Source organism: Arachis hypogaea, chromosome 5 (genome assembly GCF_003086295.3).
Source record: "Arachis hypogaea cultivar Tifrunner chromosome 5, arahy.Tifrunner.gnm2.J5K5, whole genome shotgun sequence".
In the NCBI taxonomy this organism is placed as follows: Eukaryota; Viridiplantae; Streptophyta; class Magnoliopsida; order Fabales; family Fabaceae; genus Arachis; species Arachis hypogaea.
Window position 1 is genome coordinate 959,020 of NC_092040.1, and position 15,268 is coordinate 974,287.

Below are 15,268 nucleotides of genomic sequence, written 5' to 3' on the forward strand. Positions count from 1 at the left end.
AAAAATTTGGATATTTTCACATGTTAGCTTCTTATCAAGGTAATATAATGTTAATGGCCTGATTTTCACCCGGTTTTTATCCGATATAATCGTGGTCCAAAAGTATATTGGTTTCATCGGGTTTAGGGTCGGGTTCGGGTCTAATAAATAGATTCGGTATATATTTTGGGTCGGGTCTGGGTCACATTAAACCCGATTTTACCCGACCCATGTACACCTCTAATGAGCGTTTTGAAAATGCGATGCGCATGTTAACACATTTTTGTAAATGAGCGTAATTTTTGTTGGGTTTGGCCCAACTTATAAAATTTGTAAATAAAAAAACTTGTTGGGTTTGGCCCAACTTATAAAACTTGTAAATAAAAAAATTTGTACGTACGTAACCGAAAAAATTATACCATAGTTAGTTATAGACTTATAGTTAATTTATCAAAATTTAAATTAAATAAAAAATTAAATTTAACTATGACAAATCAATCTAATTCAACCATTAATATTGTAACATGTAATAAAAAGTATGTTATCATTTAAAATTAGAAGAGTATGGTAGAATTTACCAATAAATAAATATATAAAAGGAACAAATATTTTTGCTTCATATAATTCAATAATTGATAATCTGGCAGTTATAATGGTTTAATATAATTATGATTGTGATTATTATGATACTCTTACTAATATTAAATACATCATGCTTAATGTATGTGGATAGATCAAAGGAGATACTTTCATCTTTAGAATTTCTTAGGGAATATAATAACCACCATGACCACCCCCACTTCCACCGCCTCCTCCATAACCACTACCATGTGCACCGCCTGCCCCATAACTACCACCTCCAGCTCCGCCACCATAAGCACCACCACCATATGCTCCACCGCCTCCACCAGCTCCGCCACCACTTCCATAGCCACCTCCATGTGCTCCTCCAGCACCACCGTACCCTACACCACCCCCACCACCACTTCCGCCACCTCCTCCATAGACAATGCCATGTTCTCCACCAGCACCACCATATCCTCCACCGGATCCACCACCTGAACCGCCTCCATAACCAATGCCATGCTCTCCACCAGCACCACCACCATAGCCTCCCCCTGATCCTCCTCCTTCACCACCCCCATAACCACCTGCACCATGGTCTCCACCAGCACCATAACCTCCTCCAGACCCTCCGCCGCCCCCGCTCCCATAACCACTATCGTGTTCCTCACCTGCACCACCATATCCTCCACCAGCTCCTCCTCCAGAACCATATCCTCCCCCATGAGCTCCACCTGCACCATACCCAGCTCCACCACCACCACCACTACCACCACCTCCTCCATATCCATGTTCTGCACCGCCACCATAACCACCACCGGCCCCACCTCCTTCTCCTCCTCCGTATCCACCACCTGGCTGTCCCTCATATTCACCACCACTGCCATATACAATACCATGATCACCCCCAGCACCATACCCAGCTCCGCCTCCTCCACCACCACCATGTCCACCACCAGCACCACCATATCCTACTCCTCCACCTTCTCCACCACCACTCCCACCTCCATAACCAACAACACCAGCATGATCCCCACCAAGTCCATAACCACCACCACCACCGGAGCCGCCACCACTCCCACCTCCAATGCCATCAAAAGTGAGCAAAACCCTACTTGTGGCAGAGCATATCCCAAGAGCCAAGAGTAGTAAGAAAACAAGAGTGTGAAGTGTTTTGTTTACAGTAGCCATAATGTAATAATATTCCGAAAAGCGTTGGTTGAATTGAAAATGGAGAAGGTGAAAAGGGTATTTATAGTGATTGGAAGAAGCTAAGGCGCGTTGAGAGCAAATCACTCTGCACATGCCTTCACAACATAGTGGATCCTTGTCCCCACTTTGTGCCAACATTCTCAACCCACATCCTATTCAATACATATTCATAATTTTCTCTTTATTAATTACTCACAATTAATGCCATGCCATTGTGTGCTTCTGCTGTACTCCACATTCAAGTCTCAAGTAGCTCTAAAAGCCAAAGCTTTCGCTAAAAATAAGACCTAAAAACCTAACGCAATATATATTCTTGTCCCTTAGCTTCTATGGCAAATTGCCAATACTATGATATATATGTTTCATCATTCACACCGCCAACTACGACTTTCCGCGCTACCCATTTGCTTCTTTCTTATATTTTATATTCTTTTTTTTTTTTGGACATAAATTTCCAGCCAAGCCATCATCATACATTTGGCAAAGTCTTCAAATTTGTTTCATTTCTGATGAGTAACCTGGCCTTTAGAGAAATGGTAATCCTTTTTACCCATTTAGACAATATTTCGAAGATATTATGATTTGCAACATTATCATTACTACATCTGTGTTCTTTGTTAGTATTTCTATGTCATTTTTATTAGACGCAAAATACACTAATTCATTCATTGTCTTTAGACAGAATGTCTCGCATCCTTACTGATCCTGAGATCCAATCCTTTCCTGATTTATCTATTTCTTTAAGTGCCTCTCATTTAGTTGTTTCACTTCATATTCCATTAATAATTCACTAATTTTTGAACAAAGACTTGTATATATTATGACTCATCTCTACTGTAAGAGATGCTACAAATATAGAATAGAAGAATGGTTCTATTTTTTTTTATAATTTATTTGATTTCATCATTTCATAATATAAAAATAAATTATTATTATTATTATTATTATTATTATTATTATTATTATTATTATTATTATAGGTTCATAACCTTTTTTTAACAAAAGAGTCGAATTAAACCCACTTTCCACGATATCATTGATAAGATGATGAATATAATATCCAAAATGTTATAAGGCACTTACTTAAATGAAGATGTTAAAAACATTTGTTTAGGAAGATTTTTGTGTTAAAAGTATATTTTATTTATTTAGTTACATTTTAAAAAAATAATAATACTTTTATAACACATCAAAATCAAATCATGCAATTCATAATTTAATGATTAAAAAAATTATCCTCATATAAAAACAATTATAAAATCTTTATAGTAGTATCTACCATGCTATATACAACATGTTATTGTTACGTTAAGATCAGAGTTGCACTGAAATTTGTTCATGCGTGTAAATTTATACGGATCAATTATACGACACATTGAAAATTTCAAGGAGAATCACATATTTGGGAATAAATATCTAATTTAGTATTATCTTGAAAAAAAAATATATTTACAAAAAGAAAACGACAAAAGCCATTTTTAATTGTCCGTGTTGTGATGTATGTATCTTGCCATTTTAATTTTTATTGAGAGAGATCGCATCATCATATAACAGAACAATAAGGATAAAAAATCATTTTATTTTTGGATTAGGAGTGTGCTTGGAAACATTGAAAAATTAGAATTATTTCAAAAATTCTTATTTGTATAATTGCTTTTTAAAATAATTGATTATGCGATAGTTGATCTATGTTTGAATATTTTAATAAATAAAAGGTGATTTTAATTAGAATAATATGTTTGAAATGCAATAAAATCTACTTTTAAGTAACATAATTATAAAAATATGTACGGAATGATTATTTATTTTATTTAATATTTGATATTTGAGGTGAAATTAGTAAGATTATTACAATCCAAAAATATTAAACTTTTGCTTATAATCATATGCTTCAAAAATATTATTTTTGCAGCATAAACGTATTAGTTTTGGTAAAAAATATATATATTTTTTATAGTTGCCAAACATGCTCAAAATAATAATGCAAAGTGCATGTAATGAATATTAAATGGAAGTAGTGAGTTTGTGAGTCGGACACCAATAAAAGAAATTGAGATAGATAAGATGTATTGGATAGGAGAAGATTGATTAATAATAAGATGGGATGAAGGAAGCACAAGATAATGAGAAAATGAAGAAGCTAAGGTGAATGTAATGGGTGACAGCAAAAGCACATTAGAAATAGTTGGTGTAATAGTTTGTTCCAGTTTGTACTTATTGATTTCAAACATTCTGCATGTGCCTTTGCATGGGCCACTACATTCCCCACAATCCCAAACGCGCTTTAGATGCTTCATAAATTTCTATATATTGCCATCTTCAATCCCTTAAACTCTCATTGTGGGATTTCAAACGGTTTCCAATATGAAAACTACTTCTTCTAAGGTTCTGAATACCGTTTTCTTAGTGTTAGTAGGTTTGGGAGTGTGTTGTGCTGCTAGAACACTCCTCACTCTGGATGCCGATGTAAGCATTGGTGGTGTTATCCATGCTGGGGGTGGTGGAGGAGGTGTAGCTGATGGTGGTTATGGAGGAGGGGCAGGCAAAGGAGGTGGTGAAGGTGGGGTAGATGGGGGTGGCTATGCTGGTGGTGGAGGAGGTGGAAGTGGAGGAGGAGGAGGTGGTGGTGCAGGAGGTGCAGCTGGTGGTTATGGAGAAGGTGCCGGTAAAGGTGGAGGTGAGGGCTATGGTGAAGGTGGAGCACATGGGGGTGGTGGTGGTGGTGGTAGTGGAGGAGGAGGTGGTGGTGGTGCAGGAGGTGCAGCTGGTGGATATGGAGGTGGTGCTGGTAAAGGAGGAGGTGAGGGATATGGTGAAGGTGGAGCACATGGGGGTGGTGGTGGTGGTGGTAATGGAGGAGGAGGTGGTGGCGGTGCAGGTGGAGCTGGAGGTGGTTATGGTGGTGGGGAAGGAGGAGGAGCTGGTGGTGGATATGGTGGAGCCGGTGGTGGGGGGCAAGTCGGAGGAGGTGGAGGTGGGGGTGGTGGAGGAGGTGGTGGTGGCGGAGCACACGGAGGTGGATATGGTGGTGGAGAGGGTGGTGGAGCTGGAGGAGGATATGGTGGTGGAGCAGCTGGTGGTGGTGGTGGAGGCGGCTCTGGTAGTGGCGGTGGTGGTGGCGGTGCTGGAAGTGCTCACGGGGGTGGATATGGAGGCGGTAGTGGCAGCGGCGAAGGTGGTGGACATGGTGGATACTACCCCTAAAAAGGATGAAATACATGTTCCTTGTAACCCCTAATGATATCAACAATAAGAATTCATGCACGACGAGCATGTTAAAAAACTATGTAATTTTAAGTTTGATTTGAATTCTCATCAATACATTTATCATTGAAGACTTCTATTGATCTTTTATGCTTTAAGTATTAGCGAGTTTAATATCATACTAACTAGATAATGATGCATACAATCCGGTTGATAATCTCAAATTGTCTCCTTCATTCTTAGAAAAGAAACATCTAAAACATATATATAGTGTGAATACATCTAAAATCTATTAGAAGGAACATTCATGATGTTTATAGTAATTTTTTTTATTTAAATAATAATTGATTGTTTTGATTCAAGAAATGCTCTAATTTCAATGGATCTGTGCAATGATACATAAAAATGTAGTGTGTATTGGTTTACAAAGAGTAAGTGGTATATATACATGCACGACGATTTTAAATTTAAAAAACAAATAGAACAAAACGGGAATTTTAAAATTAGTGTACATAAAAAAATATTGAGAATTTTAGTATAAAAAATATTAAAAATTTTAAATTTATAAAAAAAAAAGACAATAAACTGATAAAGAGATTAATTTGGTGTACGTTCTTTAATTTCAAGGATTAAAATGAATTATTTGATGCAAAATAAGGGGATTAACTTACTACATATGCAATGATAACATAGTGGATGACACATAGACAAATAACATTGTGACACGTGCCATAATTCGATACGTGACAAAATAGCATTGTGACATGTGGCATAACCATTCACATCAGTATGACATTTGTCACTGACCGACACATTATCAAGCCATGTCAATGTGTCGATAAGGAATAACAGATCAGAGACAAATATAGTGCAATTTTTCCAATCTCAGAAATGATTGCAATTTTCTCACTTTATTAACCACTCAATCCTTCTTGATCAATTTGGTCTCCATTAAATTCTCCAAATAACTTATGATGTTCGGACCCAATATTTATCCCAATCTATGCCCGTCCAAACTGCAGGTAAGTTGTCTCTTGAAAAATACTTTATCCGTGGAGCCTAACAATAGAAAACAACCTATTTGCTATCATCATCAAACAACCTATTCGGCCCACGCACATTTCGGCCTAATACAGACTCGAGCAGAACAGATTCCATCCGATTTCTCAATTGTGATTTGGTTTAAATCAGACTCCTAATACGTTTTTGTTGCTAAATGAGACTCTTACAATATTCTTTTTATAACTAAATCGAGACAGACTGACACATTATACAAAAGAAACAATAAATATATCAAAACAAATATAAATTTCTAACAGTAAATTTGTACAATAGAACGATCCTTAGTAATTTCAGTTCTAGGTTAGCAAGGCAACATTTGTATATATATATATATATATATATATATATATATATATATATATATTATGAATATTGTTTTTCTTTAGAAAAAAGCCTATGATCAGCAAGGTGGTTATCATCTTCAGACCCATCAAAAGCCTTTAATTTCATCTCAACTAACATATTATTTGAATAATAATTTTTGAAAAATAATAAAAAATTAGTCTAAATAATTTAAAATTATTTTATTTAATATTTATAAATTATTACTAAAATATGTGTAATTTTAAATATAGTAAATATATAATTACAGATTTTATATTTATAATATTATTAAATAGAGAAAATGCCACTCCCCTCTCCTGCGAGATGCTAAAATGTCACTCTCCTCCCCTCTATTTTATAAATGTACATTTTCCTCCCTTCTAACTTTTAAAAAACCTCCTCTTTAATCCATTTTAAATTTTTTGTGTTAATAATGTTAACTTTATCCATTTTTTATGAAAAAAATAAATTATTTTTTGAAAAAATATCCATTAACAAAAATTTTATTTTTTATCATTAAATTTTGCTTACCAAAATATCCTTTAATAAATTATTCTTTTATTAATTAAATTGTATTTTTAACGAAATATTTTCAAAAAAATTAATAATTAAATTATTTTTTTCTAAGATACCTATTGTTATGGCCCAGCCCAAGTGACTCGCGGGTCAACCCGACCCGAACGGTCGGGTGCAAACGGTTCACTTCGCGACCCGGACACGCGTCCCTGGCAGCTCCCCACCACAGCTGTGAGGAAGCTTCGAGGAAGGTGGGCCTGTCCTCGTAGGGCCCACCTCTGACACGATATAAATGGGGAAGGACATGCCCTTCTCCAGAGGTACGTCACCTTTTCACCTATCATTTCTCCGCCTGCGCACTAACTGACTAGATCGTCGGAGTGTCTTTGCAGGTGGCATCCCCTCTTTCCTCTTACAACAAGTGCTCGACTTCCCGGCAAGCCTGAACCCGACACAACCGCGATTGAGGAATTCTCGCTCCCATCAATTATCACCCGACCTGTCCGGAAACCGACTACCGAACATTGGCGCCGTCTGTGGGGAGAGCCTTAATGGACGTTGTGCCGGGTCCCGAGGACCAGGGCCGAGGAGCCGGAGCGGAAGGGGCAGCCTCTGTCGCCTCGTTGAGAGGTCGGCGAAGGTCTCCCCGACAACACACTGAACAACACACGAGGACGCGACCCTTCGGGGGAACGGGCGGCGACAGCGCCATAATAATGCAGGAGCTACGTCACAGGGTCCAAAATTTGGAGCGACAGTTAGCCGACCAAGAGCGCGACGGACGAAGCACCGACCCCAGCTACACCCTGTCCCCTGAGAGCCAGGAGAGAGACTCCCGCCGAAGCCGCCTGCGGCGCACCTCCGCATCCCAAACGGAAGCGAAGAGCACCCGTGAAGAGTCCCCGATCCCGAGAAGACGAAATGACACAATCATCTACTCCCGTGGCAGAGAGATGCGCCGCATGGCACGAGATCGTGAAGACGAGGAAGGGAGGTCCGCGAGGACACGACAACCTGTGATAATGGGCGTCACCCCGTTCTACCGATCCATCCTCGAAGTCCGGTTGCCGAAACACTTCGACAAACCAACGGACATGAGGTACGATGGAACTCAAGACCCTCTAGAACATCTCATGGCTTTCGAGGCGAGGATGAACCTAGAGGGAGTAGGGGACGAGGTAAGGTGCCGAGCTTTTCCGGTAACCCTAGCGGGACCCGCGATCAGGTGGTTTAACGGCCTCCCGCAGGGATCCATCTACAGTTTCTCGGACATCAGTCGTGCGTTCCTGGCCCAGTTTAAAACGCGAATAGCAAAGGCAAAGCACCCGATCAACCTCCTGGGGATAACCCAAAGACAAGGAGAGCCGACCAGGAAGTACCTAGATCGGTTCAACGACGAATGCTTGGAAATCGACGGCTTAACCGATTCGGTGGCCAGCCTTTGCCTGACGAACGACCTCCTCAACGAAAACTTTCGAAAACACCTTACCACAAAGCCAGTTTGGACGATGCACGAGATCCAGACGGTAGCCAAGGAGTACATAAACGACGAGGAAGTCAGCCGAGTCGTGGCTGCCAATAAGCGGCAGCCCGGCTACAGCCAAGCTCGGCAACAGGGTAACGGAGAAAGAGTAAAGGAACAAACCAGGGAGGAGGCACCAAGCAAGACACCCAGGTCGTTCCCCCGGGTCGGGAAATTCGCCAACTACACCCCGCTCACTCTCCCCATCATGGAAGTCTATCAATAAATAGCCGAGAAGGGAATCCTGCCGAAGCCCCGACCACTCAAGGATCGTACGAGAGGAAACAAGAACTTCTATTGTGACTACCACAAGGGTTACGGCCACCAAACGCAGGACTGTTTTGACCTGAAGGATGCACTCAAACAAGCGATAAGGGAAGGCAAACTAGCAGCATTCTCTCATCTTATCAGAGAACCGAGGAGGCGCTACCGCGACCAAGACGAAGAAGGCAAAACCCGCTCGGCGAAGCGGCGACAATAGCCAGAAGATAGAGACCACGGCCTCACTGTGATAAACGTGGTGATAGCCAAAAATGCCGCGCCAAAATCCAGATCGGCACACAAGAAAGATGCTAAGGTCTTGGCGGTCTCCTGCCCGTTGGTGCGAAACTCTAAGAAGCCTCCCTCCATTTCTTTCGGCCCGGAAGACCAATGGTTCGACGACACCCCGGAAAACCCCCCCATGGTCATTATGGCCAGAGTGGGAACCGGCCTCGTCAAACGCATCCTTGTCGACACAGGGGCTGATTCAAACATCATGTTCCGCAACGTATTTGACGCACTAGGGCTAAAAGACGCCAACCTGACGACTCACCAGCACGGGGTCATTGGATTGGGCGACCACTTCATCAAACCTGACGGAGTAATATCCCTACCGATCTCGGTAGGACAAGCCCAAGGTCGAAGGTCGGCGATGGCCGAGTTCGTAATCCTCCGAGATTCCACCGCCTATAATATCATCTTGGGAAGGAAGACGATAAATGATGTTGAAGCGATAATCAACACAAAGCTGCTAGTCATGAAGTTCGTTACCGACGACGGATCCATAGGGTCCATAAGAGGGGATCTCGAGATGGCAGTCGCCTGCGACAACGCCAGCCTATCCCTAAGAAAGAAATCCAAGGAGGCATCCGACGTGTTCCTAGCCGACCTGGACGCCAGAGTAGACGACAAACCTAGACCGGAACCAGAAGGGGATCTTGAAAAATTCACGATCGGCGACACGGAGGAGAAGTTCACGTTCATCAACAAGAACCTGCCACGTGAGTTAAAGGAGTCCTTGGTCGAAATGATAAGGGCCAATAAGGATTTGTTCGCCTGGACACCTGCCGACATGCCAGGCATAGACCCAAAAATCATGTCACACCATCTGGCTGTCAGGTCGGAAGCACGCCCGGTAGCGCAACGGAGGAGAAAGATGTCGACAGAGAGGGCGGAGGAGGTGGCCAGGCAGACGGCCAGCCTCCTGGAAGCAGGTTTCATACGAGAAGTGGACTACTCGACGTGGCTCTCGAATGTAGTCCTAGTGAAAAAATACAATGGCAAGTGGAGAATGTGTGTAGATTACTCTGACCTTAACAAGGCATGCCCTAAGGATTGTTTCCCCCTCCCTAACATAGACGCGCTCGTCGACGCTGCGGCGGGCTACCGTTACCTAAGCTTCATGGACGCTTACTCCGGTTATAACCAGATACCGATGCACCGTCCAGACGAAGACAAAACGGCGTTCATAACGCCAGGAGGAACCTTCTGCTACAAGGTGATGCCATTTGGCCTGAAAAACGTAGGGGCGACATACCAAAGGCTGATGAGCAAGATATTCCACGATCTAATAGGCAAGACAGTGGAAGTCTATGTCGACGACATCCTCGCGAAAACAACGCGACCTGACGACCTCATAAAGGATCTAGGAAATGTATTCACGTCTCTCCGGTAACACGGCATGAGGCTGAATCCCCTCAAATGTGCCTTCGCCATGGAAGCCGGCAAGTTCCTGGGATTCATGATAACTCAGAGAGGGGTAGAAGCCAACCCGGAGAAATGCCAGGCGATACTCCAGATGAAGAGCCCGGGTTGTATCAAGGACGTCCAAAGGTTGGCGGGGCGGCTAACTTCATTATCCCGGTTTCTCGGAGCATCGGCAACAAAGGCCCTGCCATTCTTTAACCTCATGAAGAAAGGGATGGCGTTCGAGTGGACACCCGCATGTGAGGAGGCCTTTCGGCACTTCAAAGAAATCCTCGCGGCGCCACCCGTTCTCGGGAAGCCAAAGGACGGAGAGCCACTATACCTGTACCTCGCCATAACAGGAGAAGCCCTGGCTGCAATACTGGTGCGGGAAGAAGGGAAGGCTCAACAACCAGTCTATTTCATAAGCAGAGCCTTGCAAGGGGCAGAATTAAGGTACAGCAAACTGGAAAAACTAGCCCTAGCACTCTTGACCTCCTCACGAAGGTTAAAGCAATACTTCCAAAGTCACCAGGTTGTCGTAAGAACGGACCAGGGGATCTGGCAAGTACTTCAAAAACCCGACTTGGCGGGAAGAATGATGACTTGGTCCATCGAACTCTCCCAGTACGACATACGATACGAACCCCGGCAAGCCATCAAGGCGCAGGCGATGGCAGATTTTCTAGTAGAAGTAACGGGGGATCCAACCGAAGAAGCGAATACACGGTGGAAGCTCCACGTGGACGGAGCCTCCAACCAGACGTCTGGAGGTGCCGGGATCATCTTGGAAAGCCCGGTTGGAGTTGTATACGAGCAGTCGGTCAGATTCGAATTTCTCATCTCGAACAACCAGGCAGAATACGAAGCCCTTATAGGGGGTTTAACCCTAGCAGCGGAAGTCGGAGCAACAAGACTGGAAATATGCAACGATTCTCAAGTCGTCACCTCCCAGGTAAACGGGAGCTACCAAGCCAAAGACTCGTTATTACAAAAGTACTTGGAAAAAGTTAAAAACTTAAGCCAAAAATTTGAAGAGGTCACGGTCCACCACGTACCTAGAGAAAGGAACACACGGGCAGACCTCCTATCAAAGTTGGCCAGCACGAAACCGGGAGAAGGCAACCGGTCTCTCATCCAAGGTATGACAAGAGAACCAGCGGTCACACTGCACGTGTCAAGGCTAGGTTCTTCATAGCTAGACCCCATCACCAGCTTCCTAGAACATGGCAAACTCCCTGACGACGAAAAGGACGCGGCAAAATTGAGAAGGGAAGCAGCCAAATACGCCGTCATCCAAGGACAACTATTCAGGAAAGGGCTCAACCAGCCCCTACTGAAGTGCCTACACCCCGACCAAACGGACTACGTCCTCAGGGAAGTCCATGAAGGCTGCTGCGGACACCACATAGGAGGCAAGGCCCTAGCAAGAAAATTAATCCGAGCCGGATACTATTGGCCGTCAATGATGGCGGACTCCAAGGAGTTTGTCAAAAAATGTGTGAAGTGTCAACAGAACGCCAATTTCGCCAGGGCGCCGGCCTCCGAGTTAAGCCTGCTAACGTCCTCCCGGCCATTCTCTCAATGGGGAGTCGACCTCTTGGGACCCTTCCCAGTCGGTCCTGGGCAAGTCAAGTACCTCATAGTCGCCATTGACTACTACACCAAATGGATAGAGGCCGAACCACTAGCTAGCATATCCTCATCCAATTGCAAGAAATTCATGTGGAGGCAGGTGATAACACGATTCGGGATCCCAGAAGTCGTCATCTCGGACAACGGCACATAGTTTACTGACAAAAAGTTCACGGAATTCCTTAACGGCCTGGGTATAAGACAAAGGTTCTCTTCGGTAGAACACCCCCAGACAAACGGACAGGTGGAGTCTGCCAACAAGATTATCCTTTCAGGGCTGAAGAAGAGATTGGATAATAAAAAAGGCGCTTGGGCCGACGAACTAGCCTCGGTTCTCTGGTCTTACCGAACAACCGAACAATCCTCCACTAAGGAGACTCCCTTCCGGCTAACGTATGGGTTGGACGCGGTAATACCCGTAGAGATCGGGGAACCGAGTCCCCGACTACTTTTGAAAGGAGTAGGGGAAGCCGTGGAAAAGGACCTGATAGATGAAGCCAGAGAAATGGCTCATTTGACAGAGACAGCGCTAAAACAAAGAATGGCTTTGCGCTACAACACCAAAGTGCTCAAAAGGGAATTCGAACCGAACGATCTCGTCCTAAGGCGAAACGACATCGGCCCACCGACCCCTGGAGCGGGCAAGCTGGCGGCGAACTGGGAAGGCCCCTATAGAATCAAAAAAGTGATGGGTAAAGGTGCTTTCAAGTTAGAAAGGCTTGATGGTAAGGAAGTCCCGAGAACATGGAACGCGAACAACTTGAGAAGGTTCTACTCCTAACAGGCGGGCCGACACGCCGACCAATCGAGCTAAGTGGTTAATTTGCGGATTTGAACTTTCCATAGTGACCTACGAGTCCTTTATGCAATTACCGAATAAGATATACTTGTACAAATTTTCTCTCTTCTCTTATTTCCCTTTTTCCAGACAACCCGTTCCATCACGACCGACAACGACGCGCAGCCCCGGGACTGATCACCCCGGGAGCCCGTCAATTACCGCGATAACAAATGACTACGCGAAAGGCCGTGATTCGTTAATATAAACGACAGTTATAAACCAATTCTTGGGGACGTCAACAATTTTGCCGTCTTTGATGACCTTGAAAACGCCGATCGCCGACGTGTCAAACTCAGGAGCAACGATTTTGACCTGAGCTTTAAGAGCCTCCTCGGTCGCCAAAATCGCACCCTTCCCTTGTTTGACGACGTCCTTATACTTTGCTTTCCATGTTGCCAGTTCGGCCTCTGCGGTCTGCTTCTCCTTCTCTATGTCGGCCACCCGTTTCTGTGCCGCGCCGACCTGACTTTCTAAAGCCATTTCACGATCGACAAGACGAGAAACCGTGGCGTCTGATTCTTCTAACTTCTTCTCAGCAGTGGCGGCTTTCTTCTCGGCAGCAGTAGCTTTCTTCTCGGCGGCGTCAAGCTTCTCATTTGATTGGGTCAACTGCTCCCGGAGAGTCTCAACTTCACTTTTTAGCTCATTGTTAGCCTTCCCAGCAGATTCCAACCTTCTACGAAGGGACTCCATCCCGGATAGCTCGAACTCGGCCTTCCGAGCTATCACGGCGCCTCGTAAAAGGGTACGGTACATCCACCTCGCCTGCCCGGCAAGGGAAGACTCATGGAAATACTCCTCGGTACCAGGAATCAGCTGGGAATCTATAAAGTTCCCGGCATCAAAATTCCTCTCCATAACAGTAAGAACCCCCTCAGGACTGGACGACGTTTTCCTCTTTCTCTTGAGGCTAGGGACCTCTTCCACCTCGTCATCGGCATCCGGGTTAGACGTCGAACCCCCGGTGCCGATCACCTCGCGGAAGGGGGAAACGTGAGCCGCTTTGTCAACTTCGATCTGGGCAGCTTGGGCCGAGGTGCCGGTCTCGTCGACCATGGCCCCTTGCTCGGTAGCAGCCTTGTCCTCCGGAGGAGCAGCAGACTTCTCAGCGGCAGATTTCTCATTATCCCCCTCGTCGTCACTAGCGCACAGGAAGGTTTGGAACAAGTTAGGAAGACCCGTCACCTCGGCAGACATCCCCACTGCGAAAAAGCAAGCGAGGTCGGTTAATCACAACAAGTTGTTAACCAAAGCAGAAAGATAAAAGATAAGTAGAGGCTTCTCACAAATATAATTACGACCGGCCTCCCGATCACCCATAAGGAGGTGAGGATTCACATGATTCCTCCCGAAGACTGCCATCAACACGTCGGCAATCTTCCTATCCACCGCAGACATGCCCCTATAAGTTACCTTAACAAAGGCATTGGACCCCGCCCCGAAACTCCAATAGGTCGGAATAAGGCGTACCCCCTCTAACGACAGCCAAAAGGGATGACGACCTTTGACAGGGCGGACCTTGAAATATTTGTCCTTAAATCCATGATAGGAGTCCTCAAACAAACCAAAAATCCTCCGACCTTGGGCAGACCGGAAGGACATGAACCCCTTTTTATGTTTCCCCTCCTTCGAAGGGTTAGTAAGGTTGAAGAAGAAAAGGAAAACATCTACAGACACCGGAAGCTCAAGGTACTCACAAACCATCTCGAAACAGCGGATTGAGGCCCAGCTGTTCGGATGCAACTGCGACGGCGCCACGGACACTCGGCTTAAAAGCGCCATCTGGAAGGCGGAAAACGGAATACGGACCCCAACTTGAGTAAACATGGATTTGTAGAACTAAATCCAATCGGCAACTCGGGGGTGGTGGAGATTGATCTCGTACAACCGCTCGTGAGGAGCCGGGACGAAGACGTCATAATTGGCTTCCTCATCAGTCCCTCCGCACAAGTACTCGGCTTGTCGGAACTCGGTGAGCTCCTCCTCACCCATTTAATTAGGCGAATCCTTCACGTCGGAAACGACCCAAGCGTAGGGATCATACGCCGCGGGAGAAGGGGAAGCCCGGGAGACCGTGCGAGCCATACCTACATGGAGGGACCATCCAGTCAGTCTAAGAGATCGGTTGCCCAGGCCGAGCACAGACAATACCCCCACTACTCCCCAACTAAGGATGAAACACTATAAATGGACGTAGAAGTTCAGGGGAAAACCTACCCTGGAATGATACCCCCCTAACATATATAACCACCATCGAAAGGCTACATAGCAACAACAAAAACCAGGCAACAAGCATGCAAGAACGAGGCACAAAAGAAAAGAATTCAAAGAGTTACCTGAATTGATGGAAAGAGGATGAAATTGCAAGTATGGAAGGATACAAGGGGGATGTACGAGAGCACCACAACGACGTTCTGAAATCTTGTAGCAAGAAAAAGGAAAGAGAGAGATGGGAAGTATAA

At 44.7% G+C, this 15,268-nt stretch overlaps 1 protein-coding gene across 1 annotated transcript; it reads right to left on the bottom strand.

Moving 5' to 3' along the window:
• Positions 1 to 572: 572 nt before the first annotated feature.
• LOC112800015 (uncharacterized) lies at positions 573 to 1,786 on the bottom strand. Its single transcript, XM_025842047.3, has one exon. It carries the CDS (start codon positions 1,732 to 1,734, stop codon positions 745 to 747), a length of 990 nt encoding a protein of 329 aa, XP_025697832.1. The 5' UTR covers positions 1,735 to 1,786; the 3' UTR covers positions 573 to 744.
• Positions 1,787 to 15,268: the final 13,482 nt, after the last annotated feature.

What these genes read in the sequence shown, in the direction of transcription:
- LOC112800015 (XM_025842047.3), bottom strand. Translation starts at nt 1,734, where the DNA reads ATGGCTACTGTAAACAAAACACTTCACACTCTTGTTTTCTTACTACTC.